Genomic DNA, 22,518 nt, shown 5'->3' with positions numbered 1-22,518 from the left:
GTGGGTGGTTGCGTCATGCCGTGGGTGGTTGCGTCATGCCGTGGGTGGTTGCGTCATGCCGTGGGTGGTTGCGTCATGCCGTGGGTGGTTGAGTCATGCCATGGGTGATTCCGTCATGCCGTGGGTGATTCCGTTGTGCTGTCGGTGCTTTGGTATCACTGGTTAGTTTGCCATTGCCTTTCCAGTGGTAGCCAGGGCAGGAATTTTTAATTTGTTCGGGGTGCCAGCGATAACTCACCTATATTTGCGAATGACACAGTGAGATCATTAATGTCCACCAACGACAAGTCTCAACAGACGTGTCCTCTGGGTCAACATCCACTCAAGCGATGGCACACACATTGATGCATTGCCCTGTACGTGGAACCCCAGGATGAAGGTTTATGGCTGTGTCGAGATTCAAACTCAGTTTTGAAAGCTTAAAGGTGAGTACTCCCCAGCAAAAATAGCATTCCTTTCCTGAAGTAATTCTCCACAGACTACTCCACAGACCTGTTACCAACTATAGTATATGAGAGTACAACTCATATACTATTGTTGTAATTGTAGCATTTTTGCCTTGGCGATTTCTGAACTATCCTGCCAGTCATAATCCTAACAAAGGAATTCTGAGAATTTTCAAAATTAAATTTTTCCATCAGGTTTAAAAAATATTTTAACGAGCCCACATGCCGGATAATTAAACCACATCTTTGGCTTTTGCTTCAGTTCTGTTTTACTCAATCAAAAAATTCATCATTTGGACTGCAGGATTCACACCTTCTTTATACTATGTTGAAGCTGAAAATAAACCGATAAAAAAAAACCGAGATCAATTTTCTAAAATATGGAAGGTTTGGCATCCCGTAATAAATCAATGTTGTTCATGCATTTCCACACAACTGATGAAAGTCATTCATTTTCAAGCTCAAAGAAAGCAGCAACGCTGAAATGAAATTGTGGTTTGAGCCACGCCAGAGTGATTCCTAAGCCATGGCTGATGACATTCTGAGCTCTCGCTCAAATTTGGACAAAATCCTGTGGAGACGAAATTAGGAAATGCACAAACTGTGGAAACAGGAATTGATATCATGCTGCAGCTCTGTGCCAGAGCGAGATTAAACCAAAATCCATATGTTGTGCCCCAGACTCGTAAAAGCTCAACAGAGCGTCCTTTTATCGCAAATGAATCATGAACCCAGCGAGGAACATTGCACGAGGGTCATCCCAAACGTTATGTCACCATCCCCCTACCCCCTACCTACACAAGATAGCATTATCAAAATGTATTAATTTCTACATCTCAGTCCTCCTCGATGTACTTCGTTGAGATAAAAAGTTGGTTCACCAACTCTATTGATCTCATTACAAAAGTATTCGTTCTGAAGTGTCCTTATTGGAGTGGATGTGGCTCTGCTAACCTCCACAGGAGATGTGAAGCATCTTCCCCTGAGCTTGGTGGATATTTTATTTGTAAAACATTTGTTGGTGGATTTCATCCACAGGAATTTCCATCTGAATCAACATGAATTTAACAAGAGTTTGGGTGTCTTCTTCACTGAAGCCTTCTGCTCCGGCCAAGTCTTTGGTACGAGATGCCATGATTCTATTTTACAAAATGAAAACACAGTGTGAGAATATTGATATTTACCAAACATATCAGTAAATAACAAGTCAGTATACAGTTCACTCAATCGAGAGTGAGCAAGAAGAAAGGACTGGAAATAATATAACAACATGGAGGAAATTAAAATAAGGTTGTGGAGATGGATTATGCATGGAAAACAACGGCACAAAAACAGTGATACATTGGAAGCCTAAAGGTTGAAGGGAGGGAGCCCGAAACCACCTGGATGGAAAACCGCCTGGACTGGGCCCAGGACAGATGAAAGTGGTGGAAGTTCCTTATGAGGCTCGATATGCCGTAAGGCATGACAGTAAGCAAATCAGTAATATGGTAAACTCAATTCTGCGATCGACTAGACCTTTTACCTAAAGCATTACAATCGGGGTGATAGAACGTATGTTCGAAGTTCCAATCTGCCAATCCACCTGCATTATGTTTTTTGACAGGCCTAAACATTATTTGGGCAATCCCATCATAGCAGCCACGTCAACTGATTGCATCAATAACTTTGCAATATACAAGCTCATTGCCACACTAATTGCACCTTATTTGCCAACGTACCTTCTCTTTTCCATCAGACACACTTTATGTGCAACACATGGCTTCCGTTTTAATGGCATCAGGAAACTCAACCATGCATGGTGACACCGATACACAAGCACAGGAAAGAACTACATACATCCATGCCAACATTCACAGATGCAGGTGCATCATTTGAGGTTGGGGAAAGAGCTTCAAATCCTCCTCATACATCCATTCTAAAATCTTATTTTTTGTCCAGCAGTGATTAAAACCCATGGCATAACTCGTAAATGAACTATGCGTAGGACAAAGACATCACAGGACAACAAAAATAAAGAAGAAAAGAAATAATTCAAAGTTTGCTTATTGCACACCAGTCGAGTGTTCAAGATATCCAAAGCTGTTTAATGGTGTCGTACGTCTATCGTTTTGACCTCGATGATAAAAAAATAAATATTTAAAAAAAAAGAAATTCAAACAAGTAGAGGTATATGCAAGGTACACTGCCCCCATGCCAAATAAATAAACAACAAATCCTCCAGCGCAACATTGCTGGGGAGCCTTCGGCACCCGGCGATGTCACCATACAGCACATGGAGATAGAAATGGGAGGGAGCAGTGTACAAAAATTAATTGTGTTATTAAAATAAATAAATAATCATAAAATAACTAATTTCTTAATCAACTGGCTAAGAGCATACCAAAAGCAACACTTTCATCTGAATCTGTAACTTTTTGAAAATCAAGTAATTAATCAAAAAATGAATAATCAATCAATCAAAAATACCCTTTATAGCCAAATCACTTGTTCACCGTTGTGTCAAAATATCAGCTTCCGAGCTCAAAAGGTGCTTGAGATAATGCTCGGATGAAAAATAAAATAAACAATTAAGAAATCTATGATAATTAAGTAACTAATCAATTAATTGATTGATCCAAACATAAGAAACACAGTTTTTGCAAAACCATATCTTCACTTTTATCCCCAAATTTCAGCTTCCGAGCTCAAAGGATGTCTGAGATATCACCCAGACAAACAAACAAGAAAACAAGCCGGTAGGCGGACATGGGTAGTCGCCTACCCAATATAACCTGATGCAATGGGCCCGTTCGATGGGGGAATGACCTGAGGAATAAGCACAAGAAAATTCATGATTCCAGCTTCAAGGGTTAATGTTGCAGATTGTTTTTTCTTTAAAATACCCCCACATTTAGAGGTTTTTCGGCCGTTGCAAAGCAACGGAGGGGTCCATAGCAATGGTTCTCTCACACATAACTAGGACATACCATGAACCTACCATACCAGTTTCATGTATATCTGACTCATCGTCTCTGAGATATAACAAACTTCGTTTTTTTATTGTTTTCGACCAGGGTTCATTCAAAATCTATCTTCTCCTACAGTTTTCATAGGATCCGGCTGGAAATTTTTGACAATATGGCTGAATGTACTGCCCACAGTCGCTCGGGGCCCGATTTTTGATTTTCGAAAAAATATTTTTTTTATGATTTTTCAAAAATTTCAAAGTCCCTTTGCTTGGCAACGGATGGGTCCATAGCAACGGTTCTCATTTGCACACAACTAGGTCATGGTATGAACCCACCAACCAAGTTTCATCGAAATCGCCATTGTATTAACTGAAATCGCCATTTTAAATACTGATAATAAGGGTAGAACAAATCTAATTTTTTTTCGACGAGATCGACTACCCAACGAACAAACGGAGTAAAAATTGAGTAGTCCCTTCCTTCTGCGCCCGGCCATGACGTCATGCAATGCTTGGATATGGAATTGGGAAGGAGCGGTGTACAAAAGGGAAATACCAAAAAGCTACAATGTCCTATGCTCAGCACAATTTGCATGGGTTGTCTTTGGAAGCATGCCTTGTAGAAGGGAAACTGAACCGAGAGGCTGTGGTGCCAGGAAATGGCACTTTCCTCCAATTCCACAATCACGCCTGAAATCGACTTAACCTGCTGGTCTTGGCAGAACTGGAGGACGTGAACTTCAATGCATTAAAGTGAGAAGTGCGTGAGATGGTGAACCTTAATTAGGTAATTTAATAAACCAGACCGATTGTGTCTGGATTTCTAATAACGACAATTCGAGTGAAAGCCAGAAAAATGCTTCAGCCTTGGCAACTGCTTCGTGTACAAGGTTTCAAAGGGCATAGCATGCCTATAGTGAATGAAAAAGGAGACAGCAGGAACATTTCCACAAGTTCTGTCAAAGTACCAGCTTGGTGACGATACCCCCCCCCCACCCCCCACACACACACATGCTCCCCATGTGTATGTCCCCAAGGCGGTGGGAAATCTCACAGTTATGGAGCTATATGTGACAGTTTCAGCAGGTCTAATGAATCAGATTTGCACAACATACACAAAGCAATGTAATCGACAAGTCGCATGCGGCATTGCACACGGATAATGAGGGGGTGGGGAGGGTTGAAACATTTCCAAAGAAAATTTACCTGTAAATTATTCCCTTTCCGTGCAAGTAGAGTAACCCCACAGCAATTTCAGCTGCATAGAAACTGTGATGGGGGGGGGGGGGAGGGAATGGGGAGACAGAATGCAGCAAGATCAATTATAATAATAAGGACACAAAATGAGGTTGCATCAGTGGGGGGTTAAGTGAAAAGTAAGAAGAGCAAGGAAAACACATTGTGTGGGTGGATCTGCAAAATGATGAAGCATCTCCTCATTGTCATCAGCTCCCTGAGAGCCTTTTGCCCATTACAGACTGACATGAGGTGTTCAGCCACGTCGCGGAAGCCGACTCGTCTCACAGGCCACCACACTGTAACATTAAGCCTGAATATGGGCCTCAATAGAGCTTGGTCTATGGCAGCCTGTTAAAAGTGATGGAGCATCTCAGCATTCGTTCCCACCACTTTGAGCTGTGGTTCACAAGCATCGAAGGCAATTTCAGCTGAATGAACTATCATGTCATCACCTCCAAGTTCAAGCCAGTCTGAACAAAATATTTCTTTGTGCACAACAATGCCTGCTGTTTGGTCTGAAATTTGTTTGTAAATCGAGGACTTGGCCTGCAAAGAGAGTTTTGTTGGAACAAACAAGTTGGATCACCCAATCAAGATTGGGTCATTGGACTTTAGTGAAACATCAAGATCAATGTTTTAAGCTGGAGCAAAAATATTAACTCGGGAGTGCATCACGGCAATGACGGGCCAAATGGCCTCCTCATTGCATTGTTATAGGTCGTGCAGGAGCCTATGACCATTCCTTACACTCAGTGTAGTACTGTGGAGACTGTGGATCCTTTGTGTATTACTTTCCATTCTGCATTTGGAATGTAAATATTCAAATGCAAATGGTTTGATTCCATACAGAGATTCACTGTTGAACAGCAAAGCCACAGAGGGGCAAACCAAGCTCCTCTCCTAAACCGCTGAAAAAGGGGGGGGGGGCAACTGGCATACGACGGCCAATCGGCTAAAACGATGTTATTTCAGATTTGAACATAAATTTCATTAAGAATTTGAAGTTGTTATTGTGATGTTCACCTTCAACATGTGAAAATAATATAAACAGCAAATTTGGGGGAACATTGTCCTCTGGATTTTTGGGGGACAAATAAAACTGGGACAGGAAGTTTAAAAGTGGAGTGTCCAGTGTGGCAGACGCTGCTCGCTCGGGCCGGCCTCACAGAGCTGACACTCCAGAAATGGTTGCAGGAGTTGAGCGCATGCTAAGGGAAAACCTTCGCACTGCGTTGGATGAAGTGGTCTCCGAATTGAACATTAGCCATAGCGCAGCACACCAGATCATTCACAACATGCTGGGGGTCCGAAAAGTGTCTGCAAGGTGGGTGCCGCGACAACTCACACCCGAACTGAAAGAATTCCACTTTTAATCTTCCTGTCCCAGTCGAACACCTGCTGCAGCTGTAAACATGCGTCACCATATTGCATCTTCATTCTGCGATGGATTTCACTGGGATTCACACCCTCACTTCCCAAGAAATGGTTGACAGAACGTTGCTCCTCCATGGTGCATGCTTCTAAGGGAGCCACCATCTTGGAACTGCTCGACTGACGTCACACACTCAATGTTGCCAGAACTAAAACTGGCAAATCATGACTCTTACAAATAGACATAACATATGTTGTCTACAACTACACACATTGCACTCTCGATTTTATATCGACATTTTAAAGGTACTTCTTGACTACCCCTCATATATCTACATGAATAAATATCAATGTGTGTGTGTGTGAGTGTGTATGAGTGCGAGTGTGAGTCCTACGTAACTCCAAAACCATAAAACCGAGCAGCCTGAAAACTTTGCAAGCACACAAAGAAAACTCCAAGGAAGTGCTAGAGTGAAAATTGGGTGTTTGGGTTAATTAAAACACCCCTTTTTCAGATAATTAATGGCCTTATTTAATTATATCCTTCATCAGGCGATCCTCAGCAACCTTGCTCTCTGGGGTGTTCAGGCGTTTCCTGGGTGACCTCGCTGGGGTCGGAAGCCACCATGTTTTTTGGCCTGCTCAACCATGCCTCGACTTGGAACAGGCCGCAACGATTTCTGAACGACAAAGGTTTTTGTGTTTTTTTTCACTTTCCTCACTCATATGAAGAAATGCTTGCTCATCATAGCTACGAATTGCTGCATACATTGCTTTTGGAAGTACAATAGTTTTCAAATGAGGAGCACGGAGCGATTTCATGCATTGCATGATACAACTTGACCTGAGTGAGTGGCCCGTGCTCCGTCGCCCTGAGCGAGTGGTTCGTGCTCCGTCGCCCTGAGCGAGTGGTCCGTGCTCCGTCGCCCTGAGCGAGTGGCCCGTGCTCCGTCGCCCTGAGCGAGTGGCCCGTGCTCCCTCGCCCTGAGCGAGTGGTCCGTGCTCCGTCGCCCTGAGCGAGTGGCCCGTGCTCCGTCGCCCTGAGCGAGTGGCCCGTGCTCCGTCGCCCTGAGCGAGTGGCCCGTGCTCCGTCGCCCTGAGCGAGTGGCCCGTGCTCCGTCGCCCTGAGCGAGTGGCCCGTGCTCCGTCGCCCTGAGCGAGTGGCCCGTGCTCCGTCGCCCTGAGCGAGTGGCCCGTGCTCCGTCGCCCTGAGCGAGTGGCCCGTGCTCCGTCGCCCTGAGCGAGTGGCCCGTGCTCCGTCGCCCTGAGCGAGTGGCCCGTGCTCCGTCGCCCTGAGCGAGTGGCCCGTGCTCCGTCGCCCTGAGCGAGTGGCCCGTGCTCCGTCGCCCTGAGCGAGTGGCCCGTGCTCCGTCGCCCTGAGCGAGTGGCCCGTGCTCCGTCGCCCTGAGCGAGTGGCCCGTGCTCCGTCGCCCTGAGCGAGTGGCCCGTGCTCCGTCGCCCTGAGCGAGTGGCCCGTGCTCCGTCGCCCTGAGCGAGTGGCCCGTGCTCCGTCGCCCTGAGCGAGTGGCCCGTGCTCCGTCGCCCTGAGCGAGTGGCCCGTGCTCCGTCGCCCTGAGCGAGTGGCCCGTGCTCCGTCGCCCTGAGCGAGTGGCCCGTGCTCCGTCGCGCTGAGCGAGTGGCCCGTGCTCCGCCGCGCTGAGCGAGTGGCCCGTGCTCCGCCGCCCTGAGCGAGTGGCGCGTGCACCGTCGGCCTGAGCGAGTGGCCCGTGCTCCGTCGCCCTGAGCGAGTGGCCCGTGCTCCGTCGCCCTGAGCGAGTGGCCCGTGCTCCGTCGCCCTGAGCGAGTGGCCCGTGCTCCGTCGCCCTGAGCGAGTGGCCCGTGCTCCGTCGCCCTGAGCGAGTGGCCCGTGCTCCGTCGCCCTGAGCGAGTGGCCCGTGCTCCGTCGCCCTGAGCGAGTGGCCCGTGCTCCGTCGCCCTGAGCGAGTGGCCCGTGCTCCGTCGCCCTGAGCGGGTGGCCCGTGCTCCGTCGCCCTGAGCGGGTGGCCCGTGCTCCGTCGCCCTGAGCGGGTGGCCCGTGCTCCGTCGCCCTGAGCGGGTGGCCCGTGCTCCGTCGCCCTGAGCGGGTGGCCCGTGCTCCGTCGCCCTGAGCGGGTGGCCCGTGCTCCGTCGCCCTGAGCGAGTGGCCCGTGCTCCGTCGCCCTGAGCGAGTGGCCCGTGCTCCGTCGCCCTGAGCGAGTGGCCCGTGCTCCGTCGCCCTGAGCGAGTGGCCCGTGCTCCGTCGCCCTGAGCGAGTGGCCCGTGCTCCGTCGCCCTGAGCGAGTGGCCCGTGCTCCGTCGCCCTGAGCGAGTGGCCCGTGCTCCGTCGCCCTGAGCGAGTGGCCCGTGCTCCGTCGCCCTGAGCGAGTGGCCCGTGCTCCGTCGCCCTGAGCGAGTGGCCCGTGCTCCGTCGCCCTGAGCGAGTGGCCCGTGCTCCGTCGCCCTGAGCGAGTGGCCCGTGCTCCGTCGCCCTGAGCGAGTGGCCCGTGCTCCGTCGCCCTGAGCGAGTGGCCCGTGCTCCGTCGCCCTGAGCGAGTGGCCCGTGCTCCGTCGCCCTGAGCGAGTGGCCCGTGCTCCGTCGCCCTGAGCGAGTGGCCCGTGCTCCGTCGCCCTGAGCGAGTGGCCCGTGCTCCGTCGCCCTGAGCGAGTGGCCCGTGCTCCGTCGCCCTGAGCGAGTGGCCCGTGCTCCGTCGCCCTGAGCGAGTGGCCCGTGCTCCGTCGCCCTGAGCGAGTGGCCCGTGCTCCGTCGCCCTGAGCGAGTGGCCCGTGCTCCGTCGCCCTGAGCGAGTGGCCCGTGCTCCGTCGCCCTGAGCGAGTGGCCCGTGCTCCGTCGCCCTGAGCGAGTGGCCCGTGCTCCGTCGCCCTGAGCGAGTGGCCCGTGCTCCGTCGCCCTGAGCGAGTGGCCCGTGCTCCGTCGCCCTGAGCGAGTGGCCCGTGCTCCGTCGCCCTGAGCGAGTGGCCCGTGCTCCGTCGCCCTGAGCGAGTGGCCCGTGCTCCGTCGCCCTGAGCGAGTGGCCCGTGCTCCGTCGCCCTGAGCGAGTGGCCCGTGCTCCGTCGCCCTGAGCGAGTGGCCCGTGCTCCGTCGCCCTGAGCGAGTGGCCTGTACTCCGTCGCCCTGAGCGAGTGGCCCGTGCTCAGTCGCCCTGAGCGAGTGGCCCGTGCTCCGTCGCCCTGAGCGAGTGGTCCGTGCTCCGTCGCCCTGAGCGAGTGGTCCATGCTCCGTCGCCCTGAGCGAGTGGCCCGTGCTCCATCGCACGCTCCGTCGCCCTGAGCGAGTGGTTCGTGTGTGTGTGTGTGTGTTCATCCCTCCATTGGGACCATACTGTGTGCAGAGCATTGGTGCTGCCTGAGTAGTGAACTGAGCGATTGGGCATAATCCTGGACAGGTCGCCACTCCGACGCAGGATACCAGCAAGCTGGTAGTCATTTTGCCAACCTTGGAAGGAAGGCAGCCTGAGTCAACCCCACCTGGTATCAATTCAACAGCCAAACTGGATTTGAACTCAGGACCTTAGGATACCAATGCCACCACTCAAACCATTAAGCCAACACCAGGCAAGTGTGTATGTGTTGCTCATAAAACACAACATATTTTCTCTGCCAACTCTCCTACCGCTTCCCCTCTCGCTCTTTGTCACATCAGTGCTAAACCCCCTCTCAAAACAGTGCAATGCCCTCCTCCCACACCTCTCTCACTCTCCCCCCCCCCCCTCTCTCTCTCTCTCTGGACATATCCGGACGGTGGTTATGTCAGGGCAGCGTTCGTCTCCGGACGGCTTGGGTCTGGATGAGTTGGGGCGGTGTTGGGGAAAGAGGAATAGAGAAGGTCAAGTGCTGGTGGATCTGGTGGCAAGGAATGAGATGGCCAGAGTTGGTTCATTCTTTCAAAAGCAGGAAATCCAAAATATGTCCTGCAGGAGTGGACAACATAGAACAGAACTAGGTTTGGTGGTGGTAAGTAAGCCACCACCAAATCCTTTGTGGAGGGTTAAGGATTGTGAGACAGTGCTGGGAGAGCATGTTACCACCCAGCACAAGCTTGTTGTGTTTGTGGTATGGATGAAGAAAATGAGGCAGGTTTGGAGCAGGGGGTTAGGCCATCAGCCATGGCTCAGGAAGTGCCTGAAAATCAAGTTTCGTTCCACTCATCGGGGGGTGGGGGGGGTAGACAAAACCTTGATGATATGATAGTATATATCCTAATACATATGCATGTAAAAGTTCTCCACTCAAATAGCTGCAGTTATTGTGTATTTTCAAATTGAAAATCGATGCATTCCCTGCGCTCTCATTTGAATTTTCTCCACTCAGATCACGTGTGGGCCACGTGACGCCTCGACAGCCAATAGATCGGCTGACATTGTATGCAAATTTCGTCAGACTGTCATGTGACCAGCTAAGTTGTCCAAGATGGCAGCTTCCTGCAGGGAGGAAATCACCGGCGGCTGATCGGCGATTTATCGGTAATTTTTGATGAATTGTGAGGACACTCCCCAGTGTATTATTCACCAGGACAATGTAGCGAACGAAGAAGTCAAACGTTTTACGCCTGTAAGATGGGATAAATGGAGAGAAAGTGTCAACAAATGGCTCGTCTTAGACGGTCACGAACAACGTTTCACCGAGAGTGCCGGCGCGGGAGGACTCACTTCGATCATGGGTCTATTGTACACGGAGTGCTTGCGCGGGAGGACTAACCATTGTGCAACGCCAGCGCATCGACCCACCGAATGAACGCCATTGACCCTGCCTCAGACAGCTTTATATATAGCTGGTTAGCCACGGCCGGACATTACATACATACGGCCGGTGGAGCAGACAACTGGGCAGCCGAACCGGCGCTGATCGACACTTGAGGTGCACCCAGCCAGCACGAGGATTGACTTTGCCGCATCGCCAGTCGTGTGGCGTCTTCGTCTGGGAAGAGCAACCCTTGCCTCGCCACCGTCAGGGTGGCCTTGGTCCAGCCCCGCAGGGTTGAGTCGATGTAATGGGGCACCAGGGGGTATCATGTGTCGCGGAGAGTTGATTCAATTATATTTATATATTTTTTCACCCATGTAGTTCGGCTCTCGTGTTGAGGACGTTCCAGACCTCACGGGGTGGGGACCCAGTCTCCTTACCCGTCACCGCATCAGCCCCGAGACGGCCCCGACTACTACAATAGGGAAAGTGGGGTAACCTAATTTTGGCTTTTTGTAGGAGTTGCACATATACAACATGTCCAGTCATGTTCGATGCAGAGCGCAGTTTTTTTGGCGATGGTTCATACATGCAATCATCAACAATCGCAGAGTCATCATGCATGGTTTGTGAACAACGTTTCTCAGCCCCACGTGTTCTTTTTGCATTGATGAAGCGACGGTAGCAAGTGTCGTGATAGCCCAGATGACGAGGGATTTCTTCCCACTCAATATACACTCGTGCACTCTCAGCTAGACGTCGTTCGTGACCGTCGAAGACGAGCCATTTGTTGATACTTTCTCTCCATTTATCCCATCTTACAGACGTAAAACGTTTGACTTCTTCGATCGCTACATTGTCCTGGTGAATAATACACTGGGGAGCGTCCTCACAATTCATCAAAAATTACCGATAAATCGTCGATCAGCTGCCGGTGATTTCCTCCTTGTAGGAAGCTGCCATCTTGGACAAATTAGCTGGTCACATGACAGTCTCATACTTGCCAACCCTTTTTGAAGGAAAAGCGGCAGGCTGGCGTGCGACGCAGTGGCACGCGTCCCTAGGGGGGTCCGGGGGCATGCCCCCCCCGTAAATTTTTCAAAAAAAATGCAGCAAAATGGTGCAATCTCCTGCATTTTGAGACCACAGTTAGCTGAAATATATCAACATATTTTTAGAGTGAAAAAGAGAAAACTTAACATGTTTGATCTACTCACTAATCTTTATTTTTCGAAGACATCCTCATCATTAGTCACGTTTCCATAAATTACTCACTGTCCAAGCTCTACATGTATGGGCACATACATGTACACAAGAGTTTACATAAACTCACTGATACATCTTTATGAATGAAATGACTGGCCACTCTGGTTTCATAACATATTTGCAGTTTCACACATATTTACAGTTTTCAGGTTTGAACAGTTAAGATGCACATTTAGCTATTCAGAGCCTGGTAGGTGGCAGATTTGGCCTTCTTACGAAGGTCGGCATCTGGCTTCCACGAGAAGCAGCTGACTCCATCCGGCTTTAAGATGTTAATCTTCCCTGCCAGCAAACGACACAGAGTGTTTCTGACGCCATGGCTGTCCTCGTACACGCTTGACTTGGCGTGACCTTCCTTGCCGCGTCCCAACGTGCTCCTCTGATCAGTTGTCATTTTCTTGACCATGCTGAAAAGGGACTCGCAGTAGGTGTTACTGTGAGGGATCAGCAGGACGTGTTTGGCCAGTCTACAGAGCGACAGGTAAATGGGCTGGCTGGTGCCAGTGGCAGGGTCCTTCATCTTCTCCATGGCTGCCCAAAACACATCCACCCTCTCATCTTGGTCATATGCTGGCAGGGTGACATCTGACTGATATGTGCAGAACTCTCTGCACAGCGCATCTCTGTTCTCTTCTGGGGCAACAGATGCAGGGAGCTGTTCAACCAGTGTAAGTAGGCTCTGCATGGAAGCCGTCTTGGAGGATGCTGGGTCCACGATGACCGCATCCCTGATCAAAGGGTCCTGGAATGGGAATTTGTCCGTCATGTAGGTCAGGGAACCAACGTAGAACATTCGGACCTCTGCTCTGAATTTCGTCACTCCACTGGTCCCCTCTCGGGCGTTCTTCACAATGAGCTGCATTGCCTGGAAACCGATAAATAGCAACCTGTTCGACCTCTGGTTGTCCTGATCATTGACGGCTTGTATCCCCCATGACTGATGGAGAAGTCTGATCGACACATATCACAGAAGGCATGTCCGTCTCCCTCACGCGAAGTCTTGATACACTTGAACTCTGTTGTCCAACTTGGCTAAAACTTGTTGACCCAGCATGGGGGTGGTTTTTTTCTTTTCAGGTGTTTGCATTGTTGTCGTGCACTGAAGCGATGAGTCCTCTCTGTTAACTGCAGTCTTTGATCATGAATGGAAAATGGCGCGTTGTCTTGAAATGAATTCCCGCTGTTTCCTGTCGTCCCATTGGTCATGCTTAGTTTGGAAGCAATAACCAATCGCTGACGAGATAAGAAATCAAGGTCAGGCACGAGTTTTGTAGAATGTAGAAGCAGCCGCGTGTAATACGATCTTGGCAGTGAGAAACGAACGCAAAACTGAAAAAAACACAACTATTTATTTTTTTCCAATAATAATTTCCAAATGCGGTATGTCTGACTATACTAATAAAATCGGTATTCGTTGGGAGCTATAGAAAATCGGTAGGCTACCGCGCGAATCGGTAGGGTTGGTAGGTACGCAGTCTGACTTAATTTGCATACGATGTCAGCCGATCTATTGGCTGTCGAGGCGTCACGTGGCCCACACGTGATCCGAGTGGAGAAAATTCAAATGAGAGAGTGTGGGGAATACATCGATTTTCAAGATGAAAATACATAATAACTGCAGCTATTTGAGTGGAGAACTTTTGGATACGTATGTATTTGGATATATACTATCATATTATCAAGGTTTTGTCTACCCCCCCCCCCCCTGATGAGTGGAACGAAACTGCACGATACAGCTTACGGCTGATGGCCGACGTTGGAAGATTATTAGGTGGGGAAAGTGTCAGAGAAACGTCCTCATAGAGTACAATGAGAGATTGAGAGCTCGGTATGAGCAACTTAATGAAGAAGCGAAAAGTTTGGAGGAGTGGAAGAAGTACGAAAAGGTGTTTAGGGGTTTTGCAGAAGTCTAGTGTGGAAGGACGTCAGGAAATGGTGCATCGTCAAGGGATAGAAACCAGGTATGGTGGACGGAGGAGGTAGCAAAGGCAGTTGGTGAACAGAGGAGGTTAGGAAGAGAATCGAGAGGATCAAGGATAGGGGGATGCAGCCGGATGCGGGGTTGCTGCACCTGTATGGGCAGAAGAAGAAATCAGCAAGGAGAGCTGTGGATAAGGTGAGGAATGATATGGAAGAGGTGTCCAACAAGTTGGAAGAGGATGGTGGCAGGAAGATGATGGTAAGGACAAGAAAGGGGGCAGTGATTAAGGTTGGTGGTGGGAGGCTAGTGACAGAGAGGGGGTGGTGTTGAAGGTGTGGGAATGGTATTTCAAAGAGCTGTTGAACCAGGAATAAAGCAATGGTGAGCTGGAAGTACTGTGTTATGTACAGGGGAAAGTGGAGTTGGTGGAGATCACCGAGGAGGAAGTGCGGACGGCATTGAAAAGGATGAAGGGAAGAGCGGCAGGCATTGATGAGGTGTGTACAAAGATGATAATTACAGCAGAAGTCTGAGTCAGTTGGACGAAGAGGCTGTTGAATATATGTATGAGAGAGGGTTCAATTCCAGAGGACTGGAGGACAGGGTTAATTGTACCGACATGGAAGGGGAAGGGCGATGTTCACGATCTGGGGAAGTACAGGGGCATTACGCTCCTAAGTCTTGTAATGAAGGTACTGGAGAGGATTCTGTATGGGAGGATAAGGAAGAATGTGGAGATGGAGATCAGAGAAGAGCAGCAGGGGTTTAGAAGGGGTAGGAAGATGACGGATGGGATATTCATGCTGAAACAGCTGGTGGAGAAGAGGTAGGAAATGCAAGGTGAAATGGCATTGGGATTTGTGGACCTGGAGAAGGCCGACGACACTGTTCTAACAGAGATGGTGATGGTGACACCGAGATGGATGGGAGTGCCGGAAGCATGAGTCAGGTTGGTGGAAGGGATGTACAAGGCAAGGAAGGGAAGAGTTTTGGTCGGTCCTGGGATGCCTGAGGAGTTCAGTGTCAACATCAGTTTGAAGCAGGGAAGCGCTCTCAGCCCACTCGTGTTTGTCATGGTGATGGAGCTGGTAAGCAGGAAGATGAGCTTCAGGGGTCGTATGGGGAGGATGCTGTACGTGGATGATCTAGCTGTTGTGGTGGAGAGTGAGTGGGAGATGCAGGAGGTACTGGGGGAGTGGAAGGAGGCATTTGGGAAGCTTGGGCTGAAGATGAGTATGAAGAAGACCGAGGTGATGTAGGTTGGTCAGCAGATAAAATAAATGAATATCAGGTTAGAGGGGAAGGAGGTCAGGCAGGGAGGTTTGAGTATCTGGGAAGAACAGTAACTGGGGATGGTAAGTCCAAGGCAGAGGTCCGGAGGAGGATTCAAGTGAGTGCGAATGCATAGAGGAGGATGGAGGGAATAATGGCAGACAAAATAAATCAAGAAAATTTAGAGGGAAGCTTATGATGTCATATGTAATGCTGGCCTCCCTTTACGGCCTGGAGGCAGTGTCACTGATAGAGAGACAACAGAGGCAGAGGTTTGTGAGACCAAGTGGGTGAGGAGGATTGCAAGAGTGAAGAGAGTGGATATAAGGAGGATGGATGAACTGAGGGAGATTAGTGTGCAGATGAGCTTGACGAAATTTCGGCTGAGATGGGCTGGACACTTGGTGCAGATGGGGGAAGAGAGAGAATGTAAAGAGAGTGGATAGGTTGAGGGTACAAGGTAGGAGGAAAAGAGGTAGATCATGGTTGAGATAGGAGGATTGTGTGAGGAGGGAAAGCAGTAAGGTGGAAGTGGTTCGAGAGTGGAGGGAATTGGCTGAGGACAGAGGGCTGTGGAGGAGTATCATGGTCAAGGCAGAGCAGAAGGTTCGTGCCATCGCACCTCACCCGTTATCAAGGGAAGAGGAGGAGAACTATTCTCAACCATATATATGTACTGTATATACATATGATCCATGATAAGTTTACCCAATCAAATTTTAAAAATAAATCAATACGCTAATAAACTCATTTCACTCTCTTATTTTCTTTAACTGCCAGGTGCATAAATAATGCAAGACATTCCTTGTTGAACATTCAAAAAAAAAATCTTTTTCAACCAGTGCAAGAATAAAAGGCTTCCTTATTTTTGAGGGGTTTTTTTACGGTGGTATTTTTAACCACATGCTTTTGCTCGTACAGATCTTTAATGACCAGGAAGGGAGGGTGGCAGTGACAACAAATCAGGCGTGGCATTTTGAAATTACAACAACTACAAGACGCCATTCTTCAGCGAGCGGACAAACTCACACAACATGGGGCTCCTTGAAGCGCCTGACCTGCTGAATCTGGTACATGAGATCACCTCCATTCACGAACTCCATCACAAAGTACAGCCGGTCCTACACAGGAATGAAACAAAAATGAAAACGAGTGGTGGTGACAAGAGGGGTGAAGCACTTCAAATCTCCGAATTCTCCAAAATCAAAATCCCCAAATCAAGTGTCCGAAATGCTTCGTCGTTGAGGTTTAAACAATGGCCAACAAGGGTAGGGAGGGGGAAGAAAAACAAAATGGAAACGCTAAATTATCTGGCATGTCAGTTGCTGCAAAATGACATACGTATGGCTACATTTGAGGAGAGCAATGGCAGCAGAAATAGCCTTGCTTCGAGCAAAAGCTTTCAATGCAAATTAGAATTGCCACTCAACCTGAAGCACGGCACAAAGAAGGAACGCAAATGTTGATATTGAGTAATCTAAACAGTGTTAATGGATGGATGGATGACGCTTAGCGTCATTACAAGAATGCACACTGCTCCAGCCGGTTCGACCGAAACTTCTCGTTGCTATCAAATGAGGATCGAGAAACCCAATCGTAAATAATAAAATGTGAACAATGCAGAGCAAAACCCTAGAACCACCACCTAGGGAGTGTTCGTTTCGTTTTTATGTCTCATCAAATGGCAATTCCAATCTGAATTTGATTCCGAAATAAATTGTGCTCACACGGCGTGTGCTTGTGCAATTTGCGATGTTTTGGTTTCTCGCGGGTAATGATGTTGCAGTGTTAGTAATTGGCTTGAAGGTAGGTGGTGTGTACAATGGATCACATCGCTTGCCTTGCAAGTGCACAGGCAAGGCTCACACGAACAACCACAAGAAGGTTATCAGGATGGTCGTGGACGAAGGAAGGCGGGAGGGGTAAGCGGAGCTGAGGGAGTGCACAGTGAATAACAGCGCAGAGCCAAGATGGGATGAAGAGTCACATATGATGGGAGATTCAAACCAGGTGAGAGGTCAATTGTGCAGTCAATTGAGGAAAGTAGAAAGACGAGAGGCATGTAAAGTACAACTACTACTGCTTCAGCGGCTTCTCGTCTAACGAACATTTAAAGAGTCGGCATTCAACGACCAGTGAAAATAATGAGATTAAACGACTGTATGACGAAACAAAGCCAATAATCTCACAACATGGCGTTTTTGGTGAAGTTTTGTACAACTGCAACAAAGCACAATTCCCAATAATCCAGGCCAACAAACACCGATCATACATTCGTCTGGAAGCAAGAATGCAATGCTGTGAGAAACGGTGGCTTGTTGGAAAGGGCAAGAACACGCTTCTCCACCATGGTGCACTCCACATCATCATCCTGGATAACTACGTCCTTCTTCAGGATCTTGATGGCGTACAGCTGTTGTGTATTTTTCTGCTCGGCAAGCATCACCTGCAGGCCCCAAAAGGAACGAGAATTTGGTAGAATCGGCGCAGCAAAACAAAGCAAGGACCATATTCCATTGTTTGTAGAACTCAGATCTTTCAATGGAGTTTATAGGAGGTCTTGCCTTGCCAAAGCTCCCTTTTCCCAACACTGTGAGGAAAGTGAAGTCTTCCAGCTTAACACGATCCAGACCACTCAACGATCGACTCTCACTCGGTTGATTTTCTGCTGGGCTCTGTTTCCCCTTGCTGCTGCGGCCAATTTGTGATCTCTGCAAAGAGTTAAGCTGGACCTAAGGAAAGATTCCCTGGTAGCCGATGCTTCAGTTTGTTGCACTTACAAAGGTAAATTAAAAACAAATATATATATATATATTTTCTATATACATATGGATTTCAAAACCTCACACCAACATTCTATCTCCTCCTATTTAAATAAATAAATAAATAAAACTTAATCCCCGTTAATCCACCCCAAACCCACCTCTTTCAAATTCCCTGCTTTCCCTCCTAAAAGTCCCTGTAATGTCCACCTTGTTTACCCCACGTACCATGCCCCATCCCTCTCCCCTTCCACAGATCTCCTAATGTCTCTGTTCCCCACTGTTTTGTCCTTCCCACTCGTGCCCCTCTTGTCTCATGCCACCCTTGCTGTACGTTGTGTGTTCGCTCTCATACGAGCCTCAACAAGGTATACAAAAAAGGTGAATTTTAAGGTTAGAAGAGGGTCAGTTAGTAACCTGGTTACCACCTTCTCACCAAGTCCTGTACGTGATTAGAAGGTTTAAAACTCCAGTGTTGCTCTGTAGGTGTGCTGCAATGCCCTGCTCCTCTGTTGCATAATCAACAAGTCAAAGATAAAGAAAACGCATGTACTGTACAGGTGGCACCTTACACAGATTTCTTTGGAATTTTTTAAGCTATGGATGGAAAACTGAGGAACTGAAGTTCATGGAACACTTCACATCACACATTCTTGAGAAAAAGGACACGGGCATCGTCTGTTAAACTCTTGCTTTGTGTTTCTGAGCATGATCTATATTAGCTTTGTTTGTGAATTGTCACAATGGCAACCACATGAAGCCGATGGGTCAAACGGGACAGTCCAGAGCTGAGCCTTCTGCAAAATATTTTGGAGAAACCTGACCATTTTGGAACGACCATTGAGAAAAAGATGGACGGAACAAACAGATATATTGGATTAAGTTAGCTCTGTAGTTGCATCGCTAGGCACCGCCATTTTGTCTGACTCTCAACTGTGACTCCGCCCTCGAAGCGTGCGGCTATTTTGATTAGTCGAGACAGCGTAACTTCTCCCCAAGTTTGACTAAACTGTTGGTTTTTGGAAGTGCAAACATGGCGATTTGTGTTCTGCAGTGTTCAAATATATAATTTAAATGAAATAAAATAAAAACTCGAGTGTAGGAAAAAAAAACAACAAAAAAAAAAACAATGAATTGGAAGTTTACCACCGTTGATTACCACCGTCTTTTACACCACCTTGTTTAACACGTCCAATTAGTTATCCGTGCCTGTTGTTTGTGTCCTTCATGACATCCTTAAAAACAGTACGTTTCCTGTTTGGAATGATTTTCGATTTTGTTTGACTGCCAGAGAGGCAGACAGAGTGGAACAATTACCTCACTCCTGTGTGCGCATCCACGATCGGTTCGAGATTCCGTACAATTTGCCAAACACGGAGCCAATGAACTGCAAGGCTGCAAGTTTGTGTTACAATTGGTGTTCTAGTGTTTAAAACATAAAATTCAATTGGAGTTAAGTAGTTCCTCGATCATGGACCGACGTCTGCAGACAGGCAGAGTGAACCAATTGCTTAACCCTGATTTGTGCGACGTGTGTGGGGTAATCACGTACATAAGGGCCCACAGCAGGTGTATGATTGGGGCAGGTGGAGAAGAAGGGGGAGAAGATGAGTTGGCAAAAATGAGTGAAATAAAAATTCAGAACATTGAGGAAGGGGGGTCATCAAAAATTCCACCCTCAATTTACATTAAAAAAAACAACTATATATATTGTATATACTAGTGCGGGCCCGTAGGTGCGTGCCCGTAGGTGTGTGCCAGTATGTGCAGCTTCATGCCTGCAGTATCAGGTCCCCAGCATCAATTGTGACGTCATATCAAACGAAGAAGAATTGTGACGCCCCCTCTCTCTCGCCCTCTCTCCCCCCCCCTCCTCTCATGCCCCACCGCTCTCGCCCCCTCTCTCCCTCCTCTCTTGCCCCCCTCTTCCCCCTCTCTCCCCTCCCCTGCCCCCTCCTCTCTTGCCCCTCTCTCCCCCTCCTCTCTCCCCTCTCCCGCTCCTCTCACACCCCCTCTCTCGCCATTCTCTCTCCTCCTCCTCTGTCCCCCCTCCTCTCTCCCTCCCCTCTCTTGCCCCCGCTCTCACCCCTCTCTCGCCCTTCTCTCTCCCCCCTCCTCTCTCCCCTCTCTTTCCCCCTTTCACCACCTCCTCTCTGCCCCTCCTCTCTCCCTTCTCTCTCCCCCTCCTCTCACCCTTCTCTCTCCCCCCTTCCTCTCTCCCTCCCCTCTCTTGCCACCCCCTCTCACCCCCTCCTCTCTCTCGCCCCTCTCTCCCCCTCCTCTGTCCCCCTCCTCTCTCCCTCCCCTCTCTTGCCCCCCCTCACCCCCTCTCTCACCCTTCTCTCCCCCTCCTCCTTTTTCCCCCTCTCTCGTCCCTCTCTCTGTAAATGTATTCACAAATGTCTACCAAGCACAACGATTAATTCCAACCTTGGGAAAAAACAGCTTTCAAACCCTTGGGAAACAGCTGTTTCCCTCAGGAAAATTCAAACCTTGGGATTAATTCATAATTTGAATAATAATCAAACCTTGGGAGCTTGGCACATACCCAGGTATGGCACATACCCAGAGAAAGGCACATACCCAGGTCCCCAGGGTCGATTGTGACGTCATACCAAACGAAGAAGAATAATTGTGACGTCAATCCTTCAAAAAAAAAATAATAAAAATTAAATAAACATTAATCGTGACGTCATTCGTGACGTCATAGCACTGTGTCCTGTCATTGGTTTGGTAAATAAATGGCCGTAACTTGGGAACCGCTCGTCCGATCGATATCAAACCTCGAAAAAACATCCGCGGGTCCCGGCAATATTTCTGGCAAGTTTCAATCCGATCGGACCGGTGGTCGTCTGGTTATTAATAATTTGGGAAAAAATTGGCATAATAAGGTGAGAAGGTGGAACGACACCTTCAGCTGCCTTATATACACCTTTTCAACACTGAAAAAGCAGTAAAATGGCCGTAACTTGGGAACCGCTCGTCCGATTGACATCAAACCTCGAAAAGGCACATCCGCGGGTCCCCGGCAATATTCCTGGCAAGTTTCAATCGGATCGGGCCGGCGGTCGTCGAGAAACGACGGTCGCAGACAAACAGACAGACAGATAGACACAGAGATTGCTGGAATTATAGATAGATGTACATATATTGTATATACACGACCAGTCAAAAGTTTTATAACATCCCCATTTTTCCAGTTTTTACTGAAATTTAAGCAGTTTAATGCTTCAATGTACTCTGAAATTAAAGCATAGAACAAATAAACAATTGCAGATAAAAAATAAATCATGGAATTGTTTTGTTGAAGAAAATTTAATCTAAAATTTTTGACTCAAAGTAGCCACCTTTTACAGATATTACAGCCGAACATACTCGTGGCATTCTTTCTACAATGTAAATCAAATATTGTTCGGAAAGTTCTTCCCAACACTGTTGTAGAAGTTCCCACAAATGTGTTGTACTTGTAGGTTGCTTTGCTTTTACCCTTCTGTCCAGTTCATCCCAAACCAGCTCGATGAGGTTTAAGTCTGGAGACTGTGTTGGCCATTCTATGATTTGAAGCCTACTGTCTTGTTCTTTTCTTCTAAGGTAGTTCTGACATAGCCTGGAGGTATGTTTTGGGTGGTTATCTTGCTGGAGGATGAACCCCTGCACAACTAGGCGTAGACCAGAGGATATTGCATGGCGCTGCAAAATGCTGTGGTAGCCCTTTTGGTTCAGGGTGCCAGTCACTCTGCAAGTCTCCAACTCTGGATCCAGCAAAAGAGCCCCAGATCATCATGCTTCCTCCTCCATATTTGACAGTTGGTGTCACATACAGAGGAACCACCCTTTCACCGACTTGACGGTGTACAAAAACCCTGCATGATGAACCGAAGATTTCAAATTTTGATTCATCGGTCCAGAAGACCTTCTTCCAGTTTTCAGTAGTCCACTGGCGGTGCTTCATGGCCCAGGCAAGACTCTTTTTCTTATTTTGCCATCTTAGCAACGGCTTTCTTACTGCCACTCGACCTGTCAAACCTGCAGCTCGAAGTCTTCTCTTCACAGTTGAAACTGAGACTTCCTTACTTAGACCAGTGTTAAGCTGTGCTTGAAGCAGCTGTCCTGTGAGCCGCCTATCACGCAAGCTCTTGACTCTGAGAAACTTGTTTTCTGATTGTGTTGTGGCTTTGGGTCTGTCAGACCTCTTCCTGTCAGAGTTTCCTCCAGTTTCCAAGTGTCTTTTGATGTTGTGGGAAACGACTCACTGACACCTTGGCTTCTTTGCAATTTCTTTAAAGGAAAGACCCACACTTTTGAGGGGTATCATCGTCTGTCTGTCTTCCTTTGTTAATTGTCTTTTTCTCACCATGATGATAGCAATATACTACTTCCTGCAGTGCAATATTGTCCTAATAATGCTTCAGAGGGTGAAGCAACACAGTCTGTTCCAACACTGCTTTTATACAGACAGAGGGTTTGTAACTAATCAACAAAAGTTGGGACACCTGTCAGAATTATTTGCATCAACTTTCAAGGCTTAATTTACTTCCATTGCTGCAGAACAGCTGCAGTCGCTAACCCATTACTTGTTCCCTGAAAAGGGCCTTTTTTAACAACTCTGAA

General features: G+C 48.3%; 1 protein-coding gene across 2 annotated transcripts in view; it reads right to left on the bottom strand.

Annotated features, from left to right (window-relative positions):
• Positions 1-22,518, bottom strand: part of LOC147025399 (protein kinase C alpha type-like) — a 325,473-nt gene that overhangs the window by 140,705 nt on the left and 162,250 nt on the right. For both annotated transcript variants that reach the window (XM_085886367.1, XM_085886366.1), the window contains exons 9-12: positions 17,710-17,856; positions 17,418-17,591; positions 16,175-16,266; positions 4,603-4,665 (exon numbers count right to left, since the gene is read on the bottom strand). In XM_085886367.1, coding sequence (XP_085742493.1) covers positions 4,603-4,665; positions 16,175-16,266; positions 17,418-17,591; positions 17,710-17,856 — 476 coding nt within the window. The remainder of the gene's footprint in view (positions 1-4,602; positions 4,666-16,174; positions 16,267-17,417; positions 17,592-17,709; positions 17,857-22,518) is intronic.

This window comes from Eptatretus burgeri, chromosome 6 (assembly GCF_056783735.1).
Source record: "Eptatretus burgeri isolate ZD-2024b chromosome 6, Ebu_testis_v1, whole genome shotgun sequence".
Lineage (NCBI taxonomy): Eukaryota > Metazoa > Chordata > Myxini > Myxiniformes > Myxinidae > Eptatretus > Eptatretus burgeri.
The sequence above is the reverse complement of the archived record's forward strand: the minus strand, read 5'-3'. Positions and strand labels throughout refer to the sequence as shown.